This window comes from Panulirus ornatus, chromosome 10 (genome assembly GCF_036320965.1).
Source record: "Panulirus ornatus isolate Po-2019 chromosome 10, ASM3632096v1, whole genome shotgun sequence".
Classification (NCBI taxonomy): Eukaryota; Metazoa; Arthropoda; class Malacostraca; order Decapoda; family Palinuridae; genus Panulirus; species Panulirus ornatus.
This window is the reverse complement of record NC_092233.1, coordinates 42,050,682-42,071,405: the sequence shown is the minus strand read 5'-3', so window position 1 is coordinate 42,071,405 and position 20,724 is coordinate 42,050,682. Positions and strand designations below refer to the sequence as shown.

The following is a 20,724-nucleotide window of genomic DNA, read 5'->3' as shown; positions in this document are numbered from 1 at the left end:
TAACAGTTTTTCCCTAAACACAAGACTGCATCCTTACATCTAATGCACTTCAATCTTAAATTTTGGTCACCCTCCTTTCATACTCCTTGAATTCTTTTCTAATTCATCTTTTCACTTGCCAACACTTTTATCTTTCCAATCTTCCTTACACCATACCTCTACTTCTCCCTGATCCACAACCCAACAAGAACTGAGAAATGGTCAGAATCTCCAAAGCATCCTCTCAGAATTCTAGCATCTACCAGAGCTTTTCTCAACCTTTCATCCATTATCACACAATCAATAAAACCTTTTTGCTCTTCTCTTCCATCATTTGTCATACATATATACAGGTACATCACCGATTTTCCGGCAACTGATGGTTCGGCACCTCCTTTAGTCTGGACAAAATTATGTGAGGGAACTTGAAATTACTGTGGCCACCAGATTAGTTTACTGGGTAACCACAGATGGCATTGTGTGTAGGGCACAGTTATTTACATTCTTTACACTGCACTTGTTGGTGGTGATACCGCAATTCTGCGAGATTCTTAGCTTATTTTGCTTAAATTTAACCCTAGCTGTGGCTTCTAAGACATATGAAAGTGTCAGTTGTGGTGTCAAACATAAACACCAGTCCATACTGATCCAAGATAAAGTAGAACTGCTGAAAAATATGGACTGTGGTGTTTCGGTGCGTAAGCTGTGTGGCATCTACAGTATTGGTTCATCAACTGTTTATGATATAAAGAAGCAAAGGGAGAAAATATATAAATCCTATGCAGATAGCGATTCCAAGAAGCAAATTAAGATTAGAAAAACTATGAAAGATGGTAAGAGTACTGAGCATGATTGAGTGATGATGGAATGGTTTTGACATTGTCATAGTGATAAAGTGGACTTGTCAGGTAGTATGATAATGGACCAGGCTAAGTTGTTCCATATAGAACTTAAATTACAACATGAGTGTGACTATAGTGAAGGATGGCTTCAAAGATTCAAGAAGCATCATGGAATTTCCATGAATAAAGTGTGTGAAGAAAAGCAGTCTGCAGACCACTAAGGAGCTACTGAGTATGTGGACGAATTTGCGACTTGTCCTGAGCAGGTGTATAATGCAGACGAAACTGCATCATTTGGACGATGCAAACCCAGGAAAATACTAACAACAGAAGACGAAGATGATCCCACAGGATTCAAACAATCTAAGGACAGACTTACCATCTCAGGGTGCTCAAACATTTAGTATTTTAATTTAAATTTCTAGTAGTCGATGGTATGTTTTAGACACATGGGAGATGTATAATTAGTGGGTTTGAGGCGTGATGATGAATCATTATCACGTGACCACGGTTGGTCCAGCAAAATGGTTAATCCGGCAAGGCTTTGGAACCAAGAGTGCTGGAAAATCGGTGGTGTACCTGTACTATACTGATTGAGAACCATGTAAAAGAGGGATTTTTGGATTACATATGCTGAGAGGGGGAGCTGGTGGGATGTGTGATTACTATCTTGTGGAGGTTTGTAGAGGTTTAAGGAACAGAGGAAACAACAGTGGTGAGAAGAGAGCAGTGAAAGTAAATGAGCTTGTAAAGGACACTTGTGCATAGAAATACCAGGAGAGATTGAGTGTAGAATAGCAAATGGTAAAAGGAAATAAAGCAAGGGGAGTTGGTGACAAATGGGAGGTACTTAGGGAAGCCATGCTGATATATGTGAAAGATGCATGTGGCATGCCAAAGAAGGGGGATAGGCAGATTTTAAAGGGTAAAGAGTGGTAAGATGAAGAAGTAAAGTTGCTAGTGAAAGAGAAAAGGAATGCACTGGAGGGTATTTACATGGAAGGGAGAGTGCAAATGACTGGGGGACGCATAACAGAAAGCAGCAGTTGGTCAAGAGGAAGGTGTAGGGTTTGAAAAACAGGGCAAATGAGAGTTGGGGTGAGCGAGTATAAGTAAACTTAAGGAAAATACAATTTGCAAAGAGTTTAATAACATACAAAAACAAAAGAACAAATGGGAATATCTGTGAAAGGGGCAAAAGGGGAAGTGATAACAGGTACTGATGAAGTGAATATTTTGAGGATTGTTGAACATGTTTAGTGATATGAAGGCAGATGTTGGGTGTTTCAGTCAAGGTGGTAGACACTGTGAGAGTATGAAGAGTGGTTTGGTGATTAGAGATGAGGTGGTGAAAGTTTTACATAAAATGAAACGTGGCAAGACAGCTGGAATGGATGGTATTGCTGTTGAATTTATTCAGAAAGGGAGCGACTGTGTTGCATACTGGTTAGTTAGGATTTTCAATATATGTATGGATCATGGTGAGGTGCCCGAGGACTGGTGGAATGCATGCATAGTGCCACTGTATAAAGGCAAGAGGGATGAAGGTGAGTGTTCAAACTACAGAGGTATAAGTTTAATGAGTGTACTTGATAAGTTGCATGGTAGGGTAGTGATTGAGAGAGTGAAGGCATATACAGGGCATCAGACTGAGGAGGAACAACATCGTTTTAGAAGTGATAGAGAATGAGTAGCTCAGATGTTTCCTTTGAAGAACGTGTGAAATATACATAGAGGAATGGATAGATTTGTATGTGGCTTTTATGGATCTGGAGAAAGCATACAATAGAGTTGACAGAGATGCCTTGTGGAGGTCTTAAGAATATAGTGTGGGAGGAGAGGTGCCAGAAGCAGAGAAATTTTTATCAAGGGTGTAAGGCATGTGTGCAAGAAGGAAGAGAGGAGAGTGTATGGTTCCAAGTGAAAGCTGGTCTGCAACATTGATGTGTGATGTCATCATGGTTGCTTAATTTGATTATTGATGGGATGGTTAGGGAGGTAAATGTGAGTCTTAGAGAGAGGGGTAATCATATAGTATGTAGAAGATGAAAGGGCTTTGGAAGCGAGTTTGCTGTTTTATCCTGATGATACAGTACAGATGGCAGATTCAAGTGTGAGACTGCAGAAATTGAATAATGAGTCTGGAGGACTGTGAAAAAAAGGAACTTAAGGGTAAATGAGAATAAAAGCAGTTATTAGGTTCAGCAGGGTTGAGGAACAAGTTAGTTGTGGGTGTGAGTCTGAATGGAAAAAACTGGGGGAAGTGAGGTGCTCTAGATACCTCTAAGTGTTCATGACAGCAAATGGAATCATGGAAGTGGAAGAGAGTTACAGGGTGGGTGAGGGGGTGAAGGTTCTGGGAGCACTGAAGAAAGTGTGGAGGGATCATCATCTGGGAAGGCAAAAATTGGTATTTTTGAGGGTACAGTAGTCCTAACATTAGTACATGAATGTGAGGCATCGTCTACAAAGAAGATGGTGCAGAGGGTGGCTGTGTTGGAAATGAAATGTTTAAGGACAATATGTGGTGCGAAGTGGTTTGATCAAGTAATGAAAGGGTAAGAGAGGGATCTTCTAATAAACAGCATGGTTGAGAGACATGAAGAGGGTGTGCTGAAATAGTCTGGACATATGGAGAGAAAGAGAGGAAAAGTTGACAGAAAGGATATATGTGTTCGATGTAGAGAGAACAAGGAGAACAGGGAGACCAAACTCGAGGTGAAAGGATGGAGGAAATAAGACTCTGCAGCTCTTGCAGCCTGAAGAAAGGAGTGTATTGGATAGACTGAATTTGAATGATGTGGTATACATTAACCACTTTTCCATTTAAATCACCATCACTAACACCTGGTCTCTTGAAATAGAACTGTTGACATATTTACTCAGCTGCTCTGAAAACACTCAACTCTTACCATCTTTCTTAAGGATAAGTGCATAAGCAATAATCACTCATCTCTTGTGATCCCCTTTCATTTTTACCTACATCAGTCTTGAGATCACTTCTTACACTCTTTTCACACATTCTTACAAGACTTGCTTCAGCAGTTTTGCTACCCTTTCCTTAGCTCTCAACTTCTCACTTTATCCCTAAGACATTAATTAACCATTCTTTCTGCTTACCTATAAGCTGTGTTTTGCTTAGAGTTAAAACCTCCAGGTTCCAGGTAGGTATATCTATCAATCTATCTACATCTCAGATGCCCATTCCCTCTGGGAACTTCCTCAAGTGGTTGGCCATGGTAAAAGTCTTCACAGCTGGTGAATTCCAGTGCAGCTTCTTAGCCTTTAGTGCCTCACCCTTAACAGGCCACTGGCAAAGGGCAACTCTAGTGTAGACTGTTTAGCATTTCCAATGGCTCCTATTTAATGTTCCTACTAACTAATGCTACCTGATGTTTCAACCAGTGTTGGGCACTGAAAACTAAAAAGTTAACTTCGATAACGATAAATCAATAACCCCAATTTTTATGTCTGATGTCAATAATCCGATAATTCTAATAACTCGTTATCAGAAGTTAACTATAATACGATGATAAGTTTTTAATAGAAATGTAAAAAAACAAGGAAAAAGCTTTAAAACCCATAGAAAACATTTATCTCTGCTAAATCTAAGAATAAAAAAGCATTTCCTATAATTTGCAACTTTTTTGCTATTAATTTTTAAAATGAAAGGTAAGTTTGCAATTTAAGTACTTTTATTAAACTATTGTACATACCATATGGTTCAATATTTTTACAAAAAAATGCATAATTAGCAATTAGTCAACTCAAAATGTAAAAAAAGAAGTAATCACTAATTACTGATAACTTAAGATATAATAATCACTAATTACTGATAACTTAAGATATAATAATCATATTATGACAATATATCCCTGGGGATAGGGGAGCAAGAATACTTCCCACGTATTCCCTGCGTGTCGTAGAAGGCGACTAAAAGGGGAGGGAGCGGGGGGCTGGAAATACTCCCCTCTCGTTTTTTTTTTAATTTTCCAAAAGAAGGAACAGAGAATTGGGCCAGGTGAGGGTAGTCCCTCAAAGGCCCAGTCATCTGTTCTTAACGCTACCTCGCTAATGCGGGAAATGGCCAATAGTTTGAAAGAAAAAAGAATTATGACAATACGTCTTTTTAGAGTCTATGAGTCAAACACTCACACTTTGTGCTGGGTGCCCTTCAGGTAGACCAAGTTCTCAAACTTAGGCTTGACCTCTTGGGCCTCAGAATGTCCTTGTCTAGAGAGAAAAGCCATTCCACTGCGGCAGAGGATGGAATGGGCATGTTGCACTTCAGGAAGAGGTTGGTGATGATCTCCCCCATAAAGTCAGAGCTGGTCATGCTCTCCTTCCCATCAGTGTCCTGCCAGGTGTTGACAAGTTTCTTGGCCTTCTTGATATTGGAACTTGATCCAGTGGCTGTCCACCCAGCAAAGAGGTCATCAGGTATGCACAGCAGTGACAGCAAGCTGCTGTTGCTGGAGTGGGTGGTGCTGTCACTGTTCCGGTTCCTTAGTGCCCTCTCAACCTCATCCTCCACAGCGGCCTTAACAAAGATCATTAGGTTGCTATTGAACTTGTGCAGCCACTGGAGCCAGAACTTTGGGTGGAAGGCAGCTGCCAGCTGGCAGTCCCGGTTGTTCTGGTAGTGATTGAACTGGGTGATGATGGCTGCTGACAAGAGGTTGACCAGTAGCTTGCAGATGGCCAAGCTGTTCCTCATGTTCCTGAGCTTCATGAGGGTGATGGCCAATGTGGGAAGAAGGGTTCCAAAGTAGGTGTTCTCCCAGTGGATGTTGTCAAGGGTGATAGCCACATGGGACATGACTTTGGCCCACTCCTTCAAGAAGGCTATTTCCTGGTCATTGAAAGTTGAGTGGTTCTCTATGTGGTTAAGGAACCTGTGGAGCTCAACCTTCTTGGTGGCTAGGATGATGTTGAGGATGACAATTTAGTCTTACAAAGCATTCAATCTTCTCTTGCCAGGGGACCACTAGCCTCCTGCCAGTGCCTTCTCGATAGCATCGCCTATCTGACAACTTGCTGTGGGCCTTCTTGTTGAAGAATTGAAGGCAGCCATGGCAGAGCCTATCTGCTTGAGGAGACCCTTGCCCAAGTCCACAGAGGCCACCAGATTGAAGGAGTGAGCTGGTAGACTGGAGTGCTCGAATTCCTCACCAAGGAGTTCGCCAAGGGTTACAATGTTGATGGTGTTGTCACCCTTAGTTGTGTCATCCTCATTGTCTGAGTTGGCCTCAGGCAGTTTGCCAACATCGTCGAGGTCAGGAAATAGGTCGATCTGGCCGCCATATTGAGTGAAAGCCTTCACAAAGTTTGACCCGTTGTTGGTGGTTGTCCTGACTACCTTGTCCTGAGTAGTGAAGCGCTCATGGACCTAGATCATGGCCTCTGCTAAGACATCATAAGTGTGGTGACCAATCAGATGGTACAGGTAAGGACAGCATGCTTCCTGGCCCTGGGGATTGGGTCAATCCAGTGAGCTGTCATGCCATGCAAATATCTGAAACAAAGATTAAATGATTACTGATTAATATACTGTATAATACTGACTAAGTGATTACTGAATAATAAACTGATGATCGAGTTATATTTCAGACATTTTAGAAAGAAAGTTAAGCTTAATCTATGCAAATCAATATAAAACAAGCATTAATGTACTACATTACTGTATTGTGATCAATACTAATCAATGGTTGTCATATTCTTATTTTTTTTTTTTCTTTTTTTTTTTTTTATACTTTGTCGCTGTCTCCCGCGTTTGCGAGGTAGCGCAAGGAAACAGACGAAAGAAATGGCCCAACCCCCCCCCCATACACATGTATATACATACGTCCACACACGCAAATATACATACCTACACAGCTTTCCATGGTTTACCCCAGACGCTTCACATGCCTTGATTCAATCCACTGACAGCACGTCAACCCCGGTATACCACATCGCTCCAATTCACTCTATTCCTTGCCCTCCTTTCACCCTCCTGCATGTTCAGGCCCCGATCACACAAAATCTTTTTTACTCCATCTTTCCACCTCCAATTTGGTCTCCCTCTTCTCCTCGTTCCCTCCACCTCCGACACATATATCCTCTTGGTCAATCTTTCCTCACTCATTCTCTCCATGTGCCCTAACCACTTCAAAACACCCTCTTCTGCTCTCTCAACCACGCTCTTTTTATTTCCACACATCTCTCTTACCCTTACGTTACTCACTCGATCAAACCACCTCACACCACACATTGTCCTCAAACATCTCATTTCCAGCACATCCATCCTCCTGCGCACAACTCTATCCATAGCCCACGCCTCGCAACCATACAACATTGTTGGAACCACTATTCCTTCAAACATACCCATTTTTGCTTTCCGAGATAATGTTCTCGACTTCCACACATTCTTCAAGGCCCCCAGAATTTTCGCCCCCTTTCCCACCCTATGATCCACTTCTGCTTCCATGGTTCCATCCGCTGCCAGATCCACTCCCAGATATCTAAAACACCTCACTTCCTCCAGTTTTTCTCCATTCAAACTCACCTCCCAATTGACTTGACCCTCAACCCTACTGTACCTAATAACCTTGCTCTTATTCACATTTACTCTTAACTTTCTTCTTCCACACACTTTACCAAACTCAGTCACCAGCTTATGCAGTTTCTCACATGAATCAGCCACCAGCGCTGTATCATCAGCGAACAACAACTGACTCACTTCCCAAGCTCTCTCATCCCCAACAGACTTCATACTTGCCCCTCTTTCCAAAACTCTTGCATTTACCTCCCTAACAACCCCATCCATAAACAAATTAAACAACCATGGAGACATCACACACCCCTGCCGCAAACCTACATTCACTGAGAACCAATCACTTTCCTCTCTTCCTACACGTACACATGCCTTACATCCTCGATAAAAACTTTTCACTGCCTCTAACAACTTTCCTCCCACACCATATATTCTTAATACCTTTATTTATTTATTTTGCTTTGTCGCTGTCTTCCGCGTCAGCGAGGTAGCACAAGGAAACAGATGAAAGAATGGCCCAACCCGCCCACATACACATGTATATACATACACGTCCACACACGCAAATATACATACCTATACATCTCAATGTACACATATATATACACACACAGACATATATATATATACACATGTACATAACTCATACTGTCTGCCTCTTTTTGTTCCCATCGCCACCTCGCCACACAAGGAATAACAACCCCCTCCCCCATCATGTGTGCGAGGTAGCGCTAGGAAAAGACCCCAAAGGCCCCATTCGTTCACACTCAGTCTCTAGCTGTCATGTAATAATGCACCGAAACCACAGCTCCCTTTCCACATCCAGGCTCCACACAACTTTCCATGGTTTACCCCAGATGCTTCACGTGCCCTGGTTCAATCCATTGACAGCACGTCAACCCCGGTATACCACATCGTTCCAATTCACTCTATTCCTTGCAAGCCTTTCACCCTCCTGCATGTTCAGGCCCCGATCACTCAAAATCCTTTTCACTCCATATTTCCACCTCCACTTTGGTCTCCCACTTCTCCTCGTTCCCTCCACCTCTGGGACATATATCCTCTTGGTCAATCTTTCCTCACTCATTCTCTCCATGTGACCAAACCATTTCAAAACACCCTCTTCTGCTCTCTTAACCACACTCTTTTTATTTCCACACATCTCTCTTACCCTTACATTATTTACTCGATCAAACCACCTCACACCACATATTGTCCTCAAACATCTCATTTCCAGCACATCCACCCTCCTGCGCATAACTCTATCCATAGCCCACGCCTCGCAACCATACAACATTGTTGGAACCACTATTCCTTCAAATATACCCACTTTTGCTTTCCAAGATAATGTTCTCGGCTTCCTAACATTCTTCAACTCTCCCAGAATTTTCGCCCCCTCCCCCACCCTATGATTCACTTCCACTTCCATGGTTCCATCTGCTGCCAGATCCACTCCCAGATATCTAAAACACTTTACTTCCACCAGTTTTTCTCCATTCAAACTTACCTCCCAATTGACTTGACCCTCAACCCTATTGTACCTAATAACCTTGCTCTTATTCACATTTACTCTTAACTTTCTTCTTTCACACACTTTACCAAACTCAGTCACCAGCTTCTGCAGTTTCCTACATGAATCAGCCACCAGCGCTGTATCATCAGCGAACAACAACTGACTCACTTCCCAAGCTCTCTCATCCACAACAGACTGCATACTTGCCCCTCTTTCCAAAACTCTTGCATTCAACTCCCTAACAACCCCATCCATAAACAAATTAAACAACCATGGAGACATCACACACCCCTGCCGCAAACCTACATTCACTGAGAACCAATCACTTTCCTCTCTTCCTACACGTACACATGCCTTACATCCTCGATAAAAACTTTTCACTGCTTCTGACAAATTGCCTCCCACACCATATATTCTTAAAACCTTCCACAGAGCATCTCTATCAACTCTATCATATGCCTTCTCCAGATCCATAAATGCTACATACAAATCCATTTGTTTTTCTAAGTATTTCTCACATACATTCTTCAAAGCAAACACCTGATCCACACATCCTATACCACTTCTGAAACCACACTGCTCTTCCCCAATCTGATGCTCTGTACATGCCTTCACCCTCTCAATCAATACCCTCCCATATAATTTACCAGGAATACTCAACAAACTTATACTTCTGTAATTTGAGCACTCACTCTTATCCCCTTTGCCTTTGTACAATGGCACTATGCAAGCATTCTGCCAATCCTCAGGCACCTCACCATGAATCATACATACATCAAATAACCTTACCAACCAGTCAACAATACAGTCACCCCCTTTTTTAATAAATTCCACTGCAATGCCATCCAAACCTGCTGCCTTGCTGGCTTTCATCTTCCGTAAAGCTTTTATTACCTCTTCTCTATTTACCAAATCATTTTCCCTAACCATCTCACTTTGCACACCACCTCAACCAAAACACCCTATATCTGCCACTCTATTCTTAAAATTCTAAAATTAAACTGAAATCCAATTTATGGCAATTTCTATAGAAAATAAACAGTAATATTCACTGTATATGCATAATTATTTATTCTACTTATTACAGTAAATGTACTAGTACATTAAACATTTATAAATACATAAATGATAATTACCTATTGTGAGCAGTCCAACGGTCGGCAGTGGTCACCAAGTACATTACCCCATCAAAAGTGTTGATGAGGGCCTCCTCGACTGCCTATTGTTTGTCATCAATATTCCTGCTCAAGCTGAGGGTCCTGATCAGGTCAACAAACTCCTTGGACTTAACCACATGGAGCGGAAGTATGTTGGTGATGAAAAGACGGACTATCTTTTCTCAACAGTGGACTGGCATACAGCAGTGCTAGTGCTGGCTGAGCCTAGGGCCTAGCTGTGGTGGGCTGCCAGACCTTCTTGGTAGGCAGATTGGGGGCGGCGGTGCCAGAGCTGTGCACACTGCTACTGCTGAAGGAGTGGTGGTGGCGCTAGAGCTGTGCACACTGCTGCTGCTGAAGGAGTGGTAGCGGTGCTTGCCATGGCCAGAGCCAGCCTTGGTCTCCTCAAACTGGATGGCTGAGGATGGAGGGGGGGGGGATCCTCTTGACATGGGATTTTATATTATTAAGGCTGGTGACATGTCCTCAAACAATTTTCTTGGTTAGGTGGCAATAATGGCACTCCGAGCAGAGTACCTTGTTGTTGTCTTTGTCCTGATGGCTGAACTTGAGGTAGCACTCCATGTGGGGCCAGGGTTTTTGGAGAGGCTTCTGGTCCTGGGTAGCAATGACCTGGCTGTCAGATGCTAAGAAGTCTCCATCACAGACAGACAGTCAGGCTGAGACTCAGAAGTGCCTGAGACAGAGGTGATCTTAATGTTGAGAACTTCGTCTTGGTGTTTCATGGACCATGGTCTATTGTAGTCTTGTACTGTTGTAAGTTTATCTTGTGGAGACCAAACCGTAAGAGAAGTTAGAGAAGTGAATGCTGTCAAGTTGATGATGATACTGAACACTGTTACCTGCTACCACTGACATGGCTGAATCCAGTGTGGCAGGGTTGCCAGGTCTGTCTTCTTTTAGATTTGGTTGTCCTATTTATTTTGAGAAAAAAAGAACAGTCGATATCTGTCCTTTCTAAAGTATTTTATTCAGCTTTACACATAATAATCACAAAGTTTATGAATCTTAATAGAGTTCTTTCCCTGCCAGATAACTGGCAACTGTCAACCAGGAAGATCCATGACACGTCCACTTCTGCTTGTAACCTTGCACTGTACCTGTTCCGTACAGAAACAGTATGGGGGAGGGAAGGGAGGAGAAACTGGGGTAGTTAGAACTGGGGTCAGGAAGGAGTCAGTAATGGTTTGTTTGGTGGCTGAGCTATCACTAACAAAATGTAAGGAAATGATAAATCTGTTTTTAATATTTGTTTGAATTATTTTACAAACCATATAGTTTTCATCACTACACAGAAATAATAAAAACTAATCATTGCATGATTATGTTGGACATACGAAACAAACAATATTTCTGAACTTTATATTTCATTTATATAACAAGTGACATTATCATATATACATATGAATGACAACGAGAATGAACAACAAAGTATACCAGTTATAAAACCAATCATAGTTTAAACTTTCCTATTACAAGTAGAATTAACAACAAAGAATAACAATTATACTGAAGAACCTAAAAATAAAAAGATGAAAATTCTATCAGACAAAAAATTAAAGGACATTATCAGACTAAAAAATTGATTCATCAAAAGTTGACTGATCTGGGATATCAATCATGGAAGTTAACTTCCAATACTAGTCCAATAACAGAAATTAACTTCGATAAATATCTGTTATTGGATAATGGCTTTAGTGCCCAACTTTGGTTCCAACCTACTGCACCTGTCTAAGGTTCTTACCCCCTACTACTTAATGTTTCTACCTATTGCTCCTGCCTAGTGTTCCTACCTATTACTTCTATCTATTGCACCTACTGTTTTACCACCTACTGTTTTACCAAAAGGAAGGGTTATCCCATAGCACTCACTACAAGAAAATCTGGGGTTACAAAGAATGACTTGTGTGAGCTAAGTGTTGTCAATTGTTATGTGAGACAAGAAAACATATATGGACAGAATGCCAGCAGTCCATGTTTGGGTAAAGCAGAAAGAAGACAGGTTCCTGGGTCAGAGAAGTGCAACTTGACAATCACTGAAGCGCTCACTCACTACATAACCGTTACTAACCTTCCCAATGCCCAGGAGTGTAATGCTGATAATGTACATAATATATGAGAGTTGGGGTGAGAGAGTATCATTAAATTTTAGGGAGAATAAAAAGATGTTCTGGAAGGAGGTAAATAAAGTGCGTAAGACAAGGGAGCAAATGGGAACTTCAGTGAAGGGCGCAAATGGGGAGGTGATAACAAGTAGTGGTGATGTGAGAAGGAGATGGAGTGAGTATTTTGAAGGTTTGTTGAATGTGTTTGATGATAGAGTGGCAGATATAGGGTGTTTTGGTCGAGGTGGTGTGCAAAGTGAGAGGGTTAGGGAAAATGATTTGGTAAACAGAGAAGAGGTAGTGAAAGCTTTGCGGAAGATGAAAGCCGGCAAGGCAGCAGGTTTGGATGGTATTCCAGTGGAATTTATTAAAAAAGAGGGTGACTGTATTGTTGACTGGTTGGTAAGGTTATTTAATGTATGTATGACTCATGGTGAGGTGCCTGAGGATTGGCGGAATGCGTGCATAGTGCCATTGTACAAAGGCAAAGGGGATAAGAGTGAGTGCTCAAATTACAGAGGTATAAGTTTGTTGAGTATTCCTGGTAAATTATATGGGAGGGTATTGATTGAGAGGGTGAAGGCATGTACAGAGCATCAGATTGGGGAAGAGCAGTGTGGTTTCAGAAGTGGTAGAGGATGTGTGGATCAGGTGTTTGCTTTGAAGAATGTATGTGAGAAATACTTAGAAAAGCAAATGGATTTGTATGTAGCATTTATGGATCTGGAGAAGGCATATGATAGAGTTGATAGAGATGCTCTGTGGAAGGTATTAAGAATATATGGTGTGGGAGGAAAGTTGTTAGAAGCAGTGAAAAGTTTTTATCAAGGATGTAAGGCATGTGTACGTGTAGGAAGAGAGGAAAGTGATTGGTTCTCAGTGAATGTAGGTTTGCGGCAGGGGTGTGTGATGTCTCCATGGTTGTTTAATTTGTTTATGGATGGGGTTGTTAGGGAGGTAAATGCAAGAGTTTTGGAAAGAGGGGCAAGTATGAAGTCTGTTGGGGATGAGAGAGCTTGGGAAGTGAGTCAGTTGTTGTTCGCTGATGATACAGCGCTGGTGGCTGATTCATGTGAGAAACTGCAGAAGCTGGTGACTGAGTTTGGTAAAGTGTGTGGAAGAAGAAAGTTAAGAGTAAATGTGAATAAGAGCAAGGTTATTAGGTACAGTAGGGTTGAGGGTCAAGTCAATTGGGAGGTGAGTTTGAATGGAGAAAAACTGGAGGAAGTGAAGTGTTTTAGATATCTGGGAGTGGATCTGGCAGCGGATGGAACCATGGAAGCGGAAGTGGATCATAGGGTGGGGGAGGGGGCGAAAATTCTGGGGGCCTTGAAGAATGTGTGGAAGTCGAGAACATTATCTCGGAAAGCAAAAATGGGTATGTTTGAAGGAATAGTGGTTCCAACAATGTTGTATGGTTGCGAGGCGTGGGCTATGGATAGAGTTGTGCGCAGGAGGATGGATGTGCTGGAAATGAGATGTTTGAGGACAATGTGTGGTGTGAGGTGGTTTGATCGAGTAAGTAACGTAAGGGTAAGAGAGATGTGTGGAAATAAAAAGAGCGTGGTTGAGAGAGCAGAAGAGGGTGTTTTGAAGTGGTTTGGGCACATGGAGAGAATGAGTGAGGAAAGATTGACCAAGAGGATATATGTGTCGGAGGTGGAGGGAACGAGGAGAAGAGGGAGACCAAATTGGAGGTGGAAAGATGGAGTGAAAAAGATTTTGTGTGATCGGGGCCTGAACATGCAGGAGGGTGAAAGGAGGGCAAGGAATAGAGTGAATTGGAGCGATGTGGTATACCGGGGTTGACGTGCTGTCAGTGGATTGAATCAAGGCATGTGAAGCGTCTGGGGTAAACCATGGAAAGCTGTGTAGGTATGTATATTTGCGTGTGTGGATGTATGTATATACATGTGTATGGGGGGGGGGGGTTGGGCCATTTCTTTCGTCTGTTTCCTTGCGCTACCTCGCAAACGCGGGAGACAGCGACAAAGTATAAAAAAAAAAAAAAAAATACATAATTATCCCTGGGGATAGGGGATTAAGAATACTTCCCACGTATTCCCTGCGTGTCGTAGAAGGTGACTAAAAGGGGAGGGAGCAGGGGGCTGGAAATCCCCCCCTCTCATTTTTTTTTTTAATTTTCCAAAAGAAGGAACAGAGGGGGCCAGGTGAGGATATTCCAAAAAAGGCCCAGTCCTCTGTTCTTAACGCTACCTCGCTAACGCGGGAAATGGCGAAGTTTGAAAAAAAAAAAAATATATACATAATATAATCCCTGGGGATAGGGGAGAAAGAATACTTCCCACACATCCCCCGCCTGCTGTAGAGGGCGACTAATGGGGACAGGAGTGGGGGGCTAGAAACCCTCCCGTCCTTCTATTTGAACTTTCTAAAAGGGGAAACACAAGAAGGAGTCATGTGGGGAGTGCTCATCCTCCTTGAAGGCTAAGACTGGGGTGTCTAAATGTGTGTGGATGTAACCAGGATGAGAAAAAAGGAAAGATAGGTAGTATGTTTGAGGAAAGGAACCTGGATATTATGGCTCTGAGTGAAACGAAGCTCAAGGGTAAAGGGGAAAAGTGGTTTGGGAATGTTTTGGGAGTAAAGTCAGGGGTTGGTGAGAGGGCAAGAGCAAGGGAAGGAGTAGCACTACTCCTGAAATGGGAGCTGTGGAAGTATATGATAGAGTGTACGAAAGTAAACTCTAGACTGATATGGTTAAAACTGAAAGTGGTGGAGAGAGATGGGTGATTATTGGGGCCTATGCACCTGGGCATGAGAAGAAAGATCATGAGAGGCAAGTGTTCTGGGAGTAGCTGAGTGAGTGTGTTAGCAGTTTTGATGCAAGAGACCGGGTTATAGTGATGGGTGATTTGAATGCAAATGTGAGTAATGTGGCAATGTAGGGAATAACTGGTGCACATGGGGTGTTCATTGTTGCAAATGGGAATGGTGAAGAGCTTGTACATTTATGTGCTGAAAAAGAACTGGTGATTGGGAATACCTGGTTCAAAATGATATTCATAAGTATGCGTATTAAAGTAGGAGAGATGGCCAGAGAGTGTTATTGGATTATGTGTCAATTGATAGGCGCATGAAAGAGAGACTTTTGGATGTTAATGTGCTGAGAGGTGCAACTGGAGGGATGTCTGATCATTATCTTGTGGAAGCGAAAGTGAACATTTGTAGAGGTTTTAAGAAAAGAAGAGAAAATGTTGGGGTGAAGAGTGGTGAGAGTAAGTGAGCTTAGGAAGGAAACTTGTGTGAGGAAGTACCAGGAGAGACTAAATGCAGAATGGAAAAAGGTGAGAGCAAAGGACGTAAGGGGAGTGGGGGAGGAATGGGATGTATTTAGGGAAGCAGTAATGGCTTGCACAAAAGATGCTTGTGGCATGAGAAGCTTGGGAGGTGGGTAGATTAGAAAAAGTAGTGAGAGGTGGGATAAAGAAGCAAAAATATTGGTGAAAGAGAAGAGAGAGGCATCTGGACAATTTTTGCAGGGAAATAGTGCAAATGAGTGGGAGATGTATAAAAGAAAGAGGTCAAGAGAAAGGTGCATGAGGTGAAAAGAGGGCAAATGAGAGTTGGGGTGAGAAAGTATAATTAAATTTTAGGGAGAATAATAAAAAATTTTTGGAAGGAGGTAAATAAAGTGCGTAAGACAAAAGAACAAATGGGAACATCAGTGAAGGGGCTAATAAGGAGGTAATAACAAGTAGTGGTGATGGGAGAAGGAGATGGAGTGAGAATTTTGAAGGTTTGTTGAATGTGTTAGATGGTAGACTGGCAGATATAGGGTGTTTTGGTTGAGGTGGTGTGTGAGGTGAGAGGGTCAGGGAGAATGATTTAGTAAACAGAGAAGAGGTAGTGAAAGCTTTGCGAAAGATGAAAGCCGGCAAGGCGGTGGGTCTGAATGGTACTGCAGTGGAATTTATTTAAAAAAGGGGTGACTTTGTTGTTGACTGGTTGGTGGGGATGTTCAATGTATGTATGGCTCATGGTGAAGTGCCTCAGGATTGGCGGAATGCATGCATAGTGCAACTGTACAAAGGAAAAGAGGATAAAGGGGAGCGTTCAAGTTACATAGGTATAAGTTTGTTGAGTATTCCTAGGAAATTGTACAGGAGGGTATTGATTGAGAGGGTGAAGGCATGTACAGAGCATCAGATTGGGGAAGAGCAGTGTGGTTTCAGAAGTGGTAGAGGATGTTTGGATCAGGTGTATGCTTTGAAGAATGTAAGTGAGAAATACTAGGAAAAACAAATGGATATGTATGTAGCATTTATGGATCTGGAGAAGGCATATGATAGAGTTGATAGAGATGCTCTGTGGAAAGTATAAAGAGTATATGGTGTGGGAGGCAAGGTCTTAGAAGCAGTGAAAAGTTTTTATTGAGGATGTAAGGCATGTGTACAAGTAGGAAGAGAGAAAAGTGATTGGTTCTCAGTAAATGTCGGTTTACAGAAGGGGTGTGTGATGTCTCCATGGTTGTTTAATTTGTTTATGGATGGGGTTGTTAGGGAGGTGAATGCATGAGTTTTGGAAAGAAGGGCAAGTATGCAGTCTGTTGTGGATGAGAGGGCTTGGGAAGTGAGTCAGTTGTTGTTCGCTGATGATACAATGCTGGTGACTGATTCGTGTGAGAAACTGCAGAAGCTGGTGACTGAGTTTGGTAAAGTGTGTGAAAGAAAAAAGCTGAGAGTAAATGTGAATAAGAGCAAGGTTATCATGTACAGTAGGGTTGAGGGACAAGTCAATTGGGAGGTAAGTTTGAATGGAGAAAAACTGGAGGAAGTGAAGTGTTTTAGATATCTGGGAGTGGATTTGGCAGCGGATGGAACCCCGGAAGCGGAAGTGAGTCACAGGATGGGGGAGGGGGGGGAGAAAGTTCTGGGAGAGTTGAAGAATGTGTGGAAGATGAGAACCTTATCTCGGAAAGCAAAAATGGGCATGTTTGAAGAAATAGTGGTTCCAACAATGTTATATGGTTGCGAGACGTGGGCAATAGATAGGGTTGTGCGGAGGAGGGTGGATGTGTTGGAAATGAGATGTTTGAGGACAATATGTGGTCTGAGGTGGTTTGATCAATTAAGTAATGAAAGGGTAAGAGAGATGCGTGGTAATAAAAAGAGTGTGGTTGAGGGAGCAGAAGAGGGTGCATTGAAATGGTTTAGTCACATGGAGAGAATGAGTGAGGAAAGACTGATAAAGAGGATATATGTGTCAGAGGTGGAGGGAAAGAGGAGAAGTGGGAGACCAAACTGGAGGTGGAAGGATGGAGTGAAAAAGATTTTGAGTGATCGGGGCCCGAACATGCAGGAGGGTGAAAGGCATGCAAGGAATAGAGTGAATTGGAACGATGTGGTATACCGGGGTCGACGTGCTGTCAATGGATTGAACCAGGGCATGGGAAGCGTCTGGGGTAAACCATGGAAAGTTTTGTGGAGCATGGATGTGGAAAGGGAGCAGTGGGATCGGTGCATTATACATGACAGCGAGAGAGTGAGTGTGAATGAATGTCACCTTTGTTGTCTCTTCCTAGTGCTACCTTGCATACGTGCGGGGGGAGGGGGTTGTCATTCCATATGTGGCGGGGTAGGGACTGGAATGAATAAAGGCAACAAGTATGAATTATGTACATAAGTATGTATGTATATGTCTGTGTATGTTTATATATATGTATACGTTGAAATGTTTAGGTTGTATAAGTCTATGTGTGGACGTGTATGTATATATATGTGTATATGAGTGGGTTGAGCCATTCTTTCATCTGTTTCCTTGCGCTACCTCCCTAATGTGGGAGACAACGACAAAGTATAATAATAAAAATATACTAAATAATATGTATTTTTTTATTCTATTATACTTTGTCGCTGTCTCTCGTGTTAGCAAGGTAGCACAAGGAAACAAACGAAAGAATGGCCCAGCATACTGCATACTTACCACCTCTCTCCAAGAATCTTGCATTCACCTCCTTAACAACCCCATCCATAAACAAATTAAACAACCATGGAGACATCACGCACCCCTGCCACCGACATTCACTGAGAACCAATCACTTTCCTCTCTTCCTACTCGTACACACACCTCACATACTCAATAAAAACTTCTCGCTTCTTCTAGCAACTTGCCTCCCACACCATATACTCTTAATACCTTCCACAGAGCATCTCTATCAACTCTATCATATGCCTTTTCCAGATCCATAAATGCTACAAACATATCCATTTGTTTTTCCAAGTATTTCTCACATACATACTTCAAAGCATACACCTGATCCATACATCCTCTACCACTTCTGAAACCACACTGCTCTTCCCCAGTCTGATACTCTGTACATGCCTTCATCCTCTCAATCAATACCCTCCCATATAATTTCCAAGGAATACTCAACAAACTTATACCTCTGTAATTTGGATGCTCACCTTTATCCCCTTTGCCTTTGTACAATGGCACCATGAATGCATTCCGCCAATCCTCAGGCACTTCACCACAAGTCATACACACACTGAATATCCTCACCTGCCAGTCAACAACAAAGTCACCCACTTTTTAAAAAATTCAGCTGCAATACCATCCAAACCTGCCGCCGTGCCGGCTTTCATCTTCAGCAAAGCATTCACTACCTCTTATCTGTTTACCAAGCCATTCTCCCTGACCCTCTCACTTCGCTCACTGCCTCAACCAAAATACCTATATCTGCCACTCTATCATCTAACACATTCAACAAACCTTTAAAATACGCACTCCATCTCCTTCTCACATCACAACAACTCATTATTACCTCCCCATCAGCCTACCTTCACCAATGTTCTCATATGTTCTCTTGTCTTACGCACTATATATACCTCATTCCAAAAAATCTTTTTATTCTCCCTACAATTTGATGATACTGTCTCACCCCAGCTCTCATTTGCCCTCTTTTTCACCTCTTGCACCTTTCTCTTGACCTCTTGCCTCTTTCTTTTATACATATCCCAGTCATTTGCACTATTTCCCAGCAAAACCGTCCAAAAGCCTCTCTCTTCTCTTTCACTAATAATCTTACTTCTTCATCCCACCACTCATTATATATCTATCTATCTATCTATATATTTTCACTATTTTCTATATCATTACTATTCTACTTTGTCGCTGTCTCCCGTGTTAGCGAGTTAGGGCAACCAACAAACGAAAGAATGGCCCAACCCACCCACATACACATGAATATACAAACACGTCCACACACGCAAATATACATACCTATATATCTCAACGTATAATTATATATACTCACACAGACACGTACATATATACACATGTACATAATTCATACCATCTGCCTTTATTCATTCCCATCGCCACATCGCCACATATGAAATAACAACCCCCTCCCCCGCATGTGCACAAGGTAGCGCTAGGAAAAGACAACAAAGGCCTCATTTGTTCTCAGTCTCTAGCTGTCATGTACAATGCACTGAAATCAGAGCTCCCTTTCCACATCCAGGCCCCACAGAACTTTCCATGGTTTACCTCAGACGCTTCACATGCCCTGGTTCAATCCACTGACAGGACGTCAACCCCAGTATACCACATCGTTCCAATTCACTCTATTCCTTCGATGCCTTTCACCCTCCTGCATGTTCAGGCCCTGATCACTCAAAATCTTTTTCACTCCATCTTTCCACCTCTAATTTGGTCTCCCACTTCTCCTCATTCCCTCCAGCTCTGACAAATATATCCTCTTGGTCAATCTTTCTCACTCATTCTCTCCATGAAACCAAACCATTTCAAAACACTCTCTTCTGCTCTCTCAACCACACTCTTTTTATTACCACATCTCTCTTACCCTATTATTACTTACTCAATCAAACCACCTCACACCACACATTGTCCTCAAACATCTCACTTCCAGCACATCCACCTTCTTCTGCACAACTCTATCTATAGCCCATGCCTAGCAACCATATAACATTGTTGGAACCACTATTCCCTCAAACATACCCATTTTTGCTTTCCGAGATAATGTTCTCGACTTCCACACATTCTTCAACGCTCCCAGAACTTTTGCCCCCTCCCCCAATCCTATGATTCACTTCCGCTTCCATGGTTCCATCCGCTGCCAAATCCACTCCCAGATATCTAAAACACTTCACTTCCTCCAGTTATTCTCCATTCAAACTTACCTCCCAATTGACTTGTCCCTCAACCCTACTGTACATAATAACCTTGCTCTTATTCACATTTACTCTCAGCTTTCTTCTTTCACACACTTTACCAAACTCAGTCACCAGCTTCTGCAGTTTCTCACACGAATCAGCCACCAGCGCTGTATCATCAGCGAACAACAACTGACTCATTTCCCAAGCTCTCTCATCCACAACAGACTGCATACTTGCCCCACTTTCCAAAACTCTTGCATTCACCTCCCTAACAACCCAATCCATAAACAAATTAAACAACCATAGAGACATCGCACACCCCTGCCGCAAACTAACATTCACTGGGAACCAATCACTTTCCTCTCTTCCTACATGTACACATGCCTTACATCCTCGATAAAAACTTTTCACTGCCTCTAACAACTTGC

General features: G+C 42.4%; 1 protein-coding gene across 2 annotated transcripts in view; it reads right to left on the bottom strand.

Moving 5' to 3' along the window:
* Positions 1 to 20,724, bottom strand: part of Coq7 (ubiquinone biosynthesis protein COQ7, mitochondrial) — an 85,308-nt gene that overhangs the window by 25,285 nt on the left and 39,299 nt on the right. Inside the window, exons 2-3 of one of the 2 annotated variants that reach the window (XM_071665807.1) lie at positions 10,006 to 11,147; positions 4,507 to 6,336 (exon numbers count right to left, since the gene is read on the bottom strand). The exons of the other annotated variant lie outside the window; for it this stretch is intronic. Of the exons in view, the coding sequence (XP_071521908.1) occupies positions 4,996 to 5,640 (645 nt within the window). The 5' untranslated portion in view covers positions 5,641 to 6,336; positions 10,006 to 11,147 and the 3' untranslated portion in view covers positions 4,507 to 4,995. Of the gene's footprint in view, positions 1 to 4,506; positions 6,337 to 10,005; positions 11,148 to 20,724 lie in introns of those variants that run through there. 2 annotated transcript variants of the gene reach the window in all.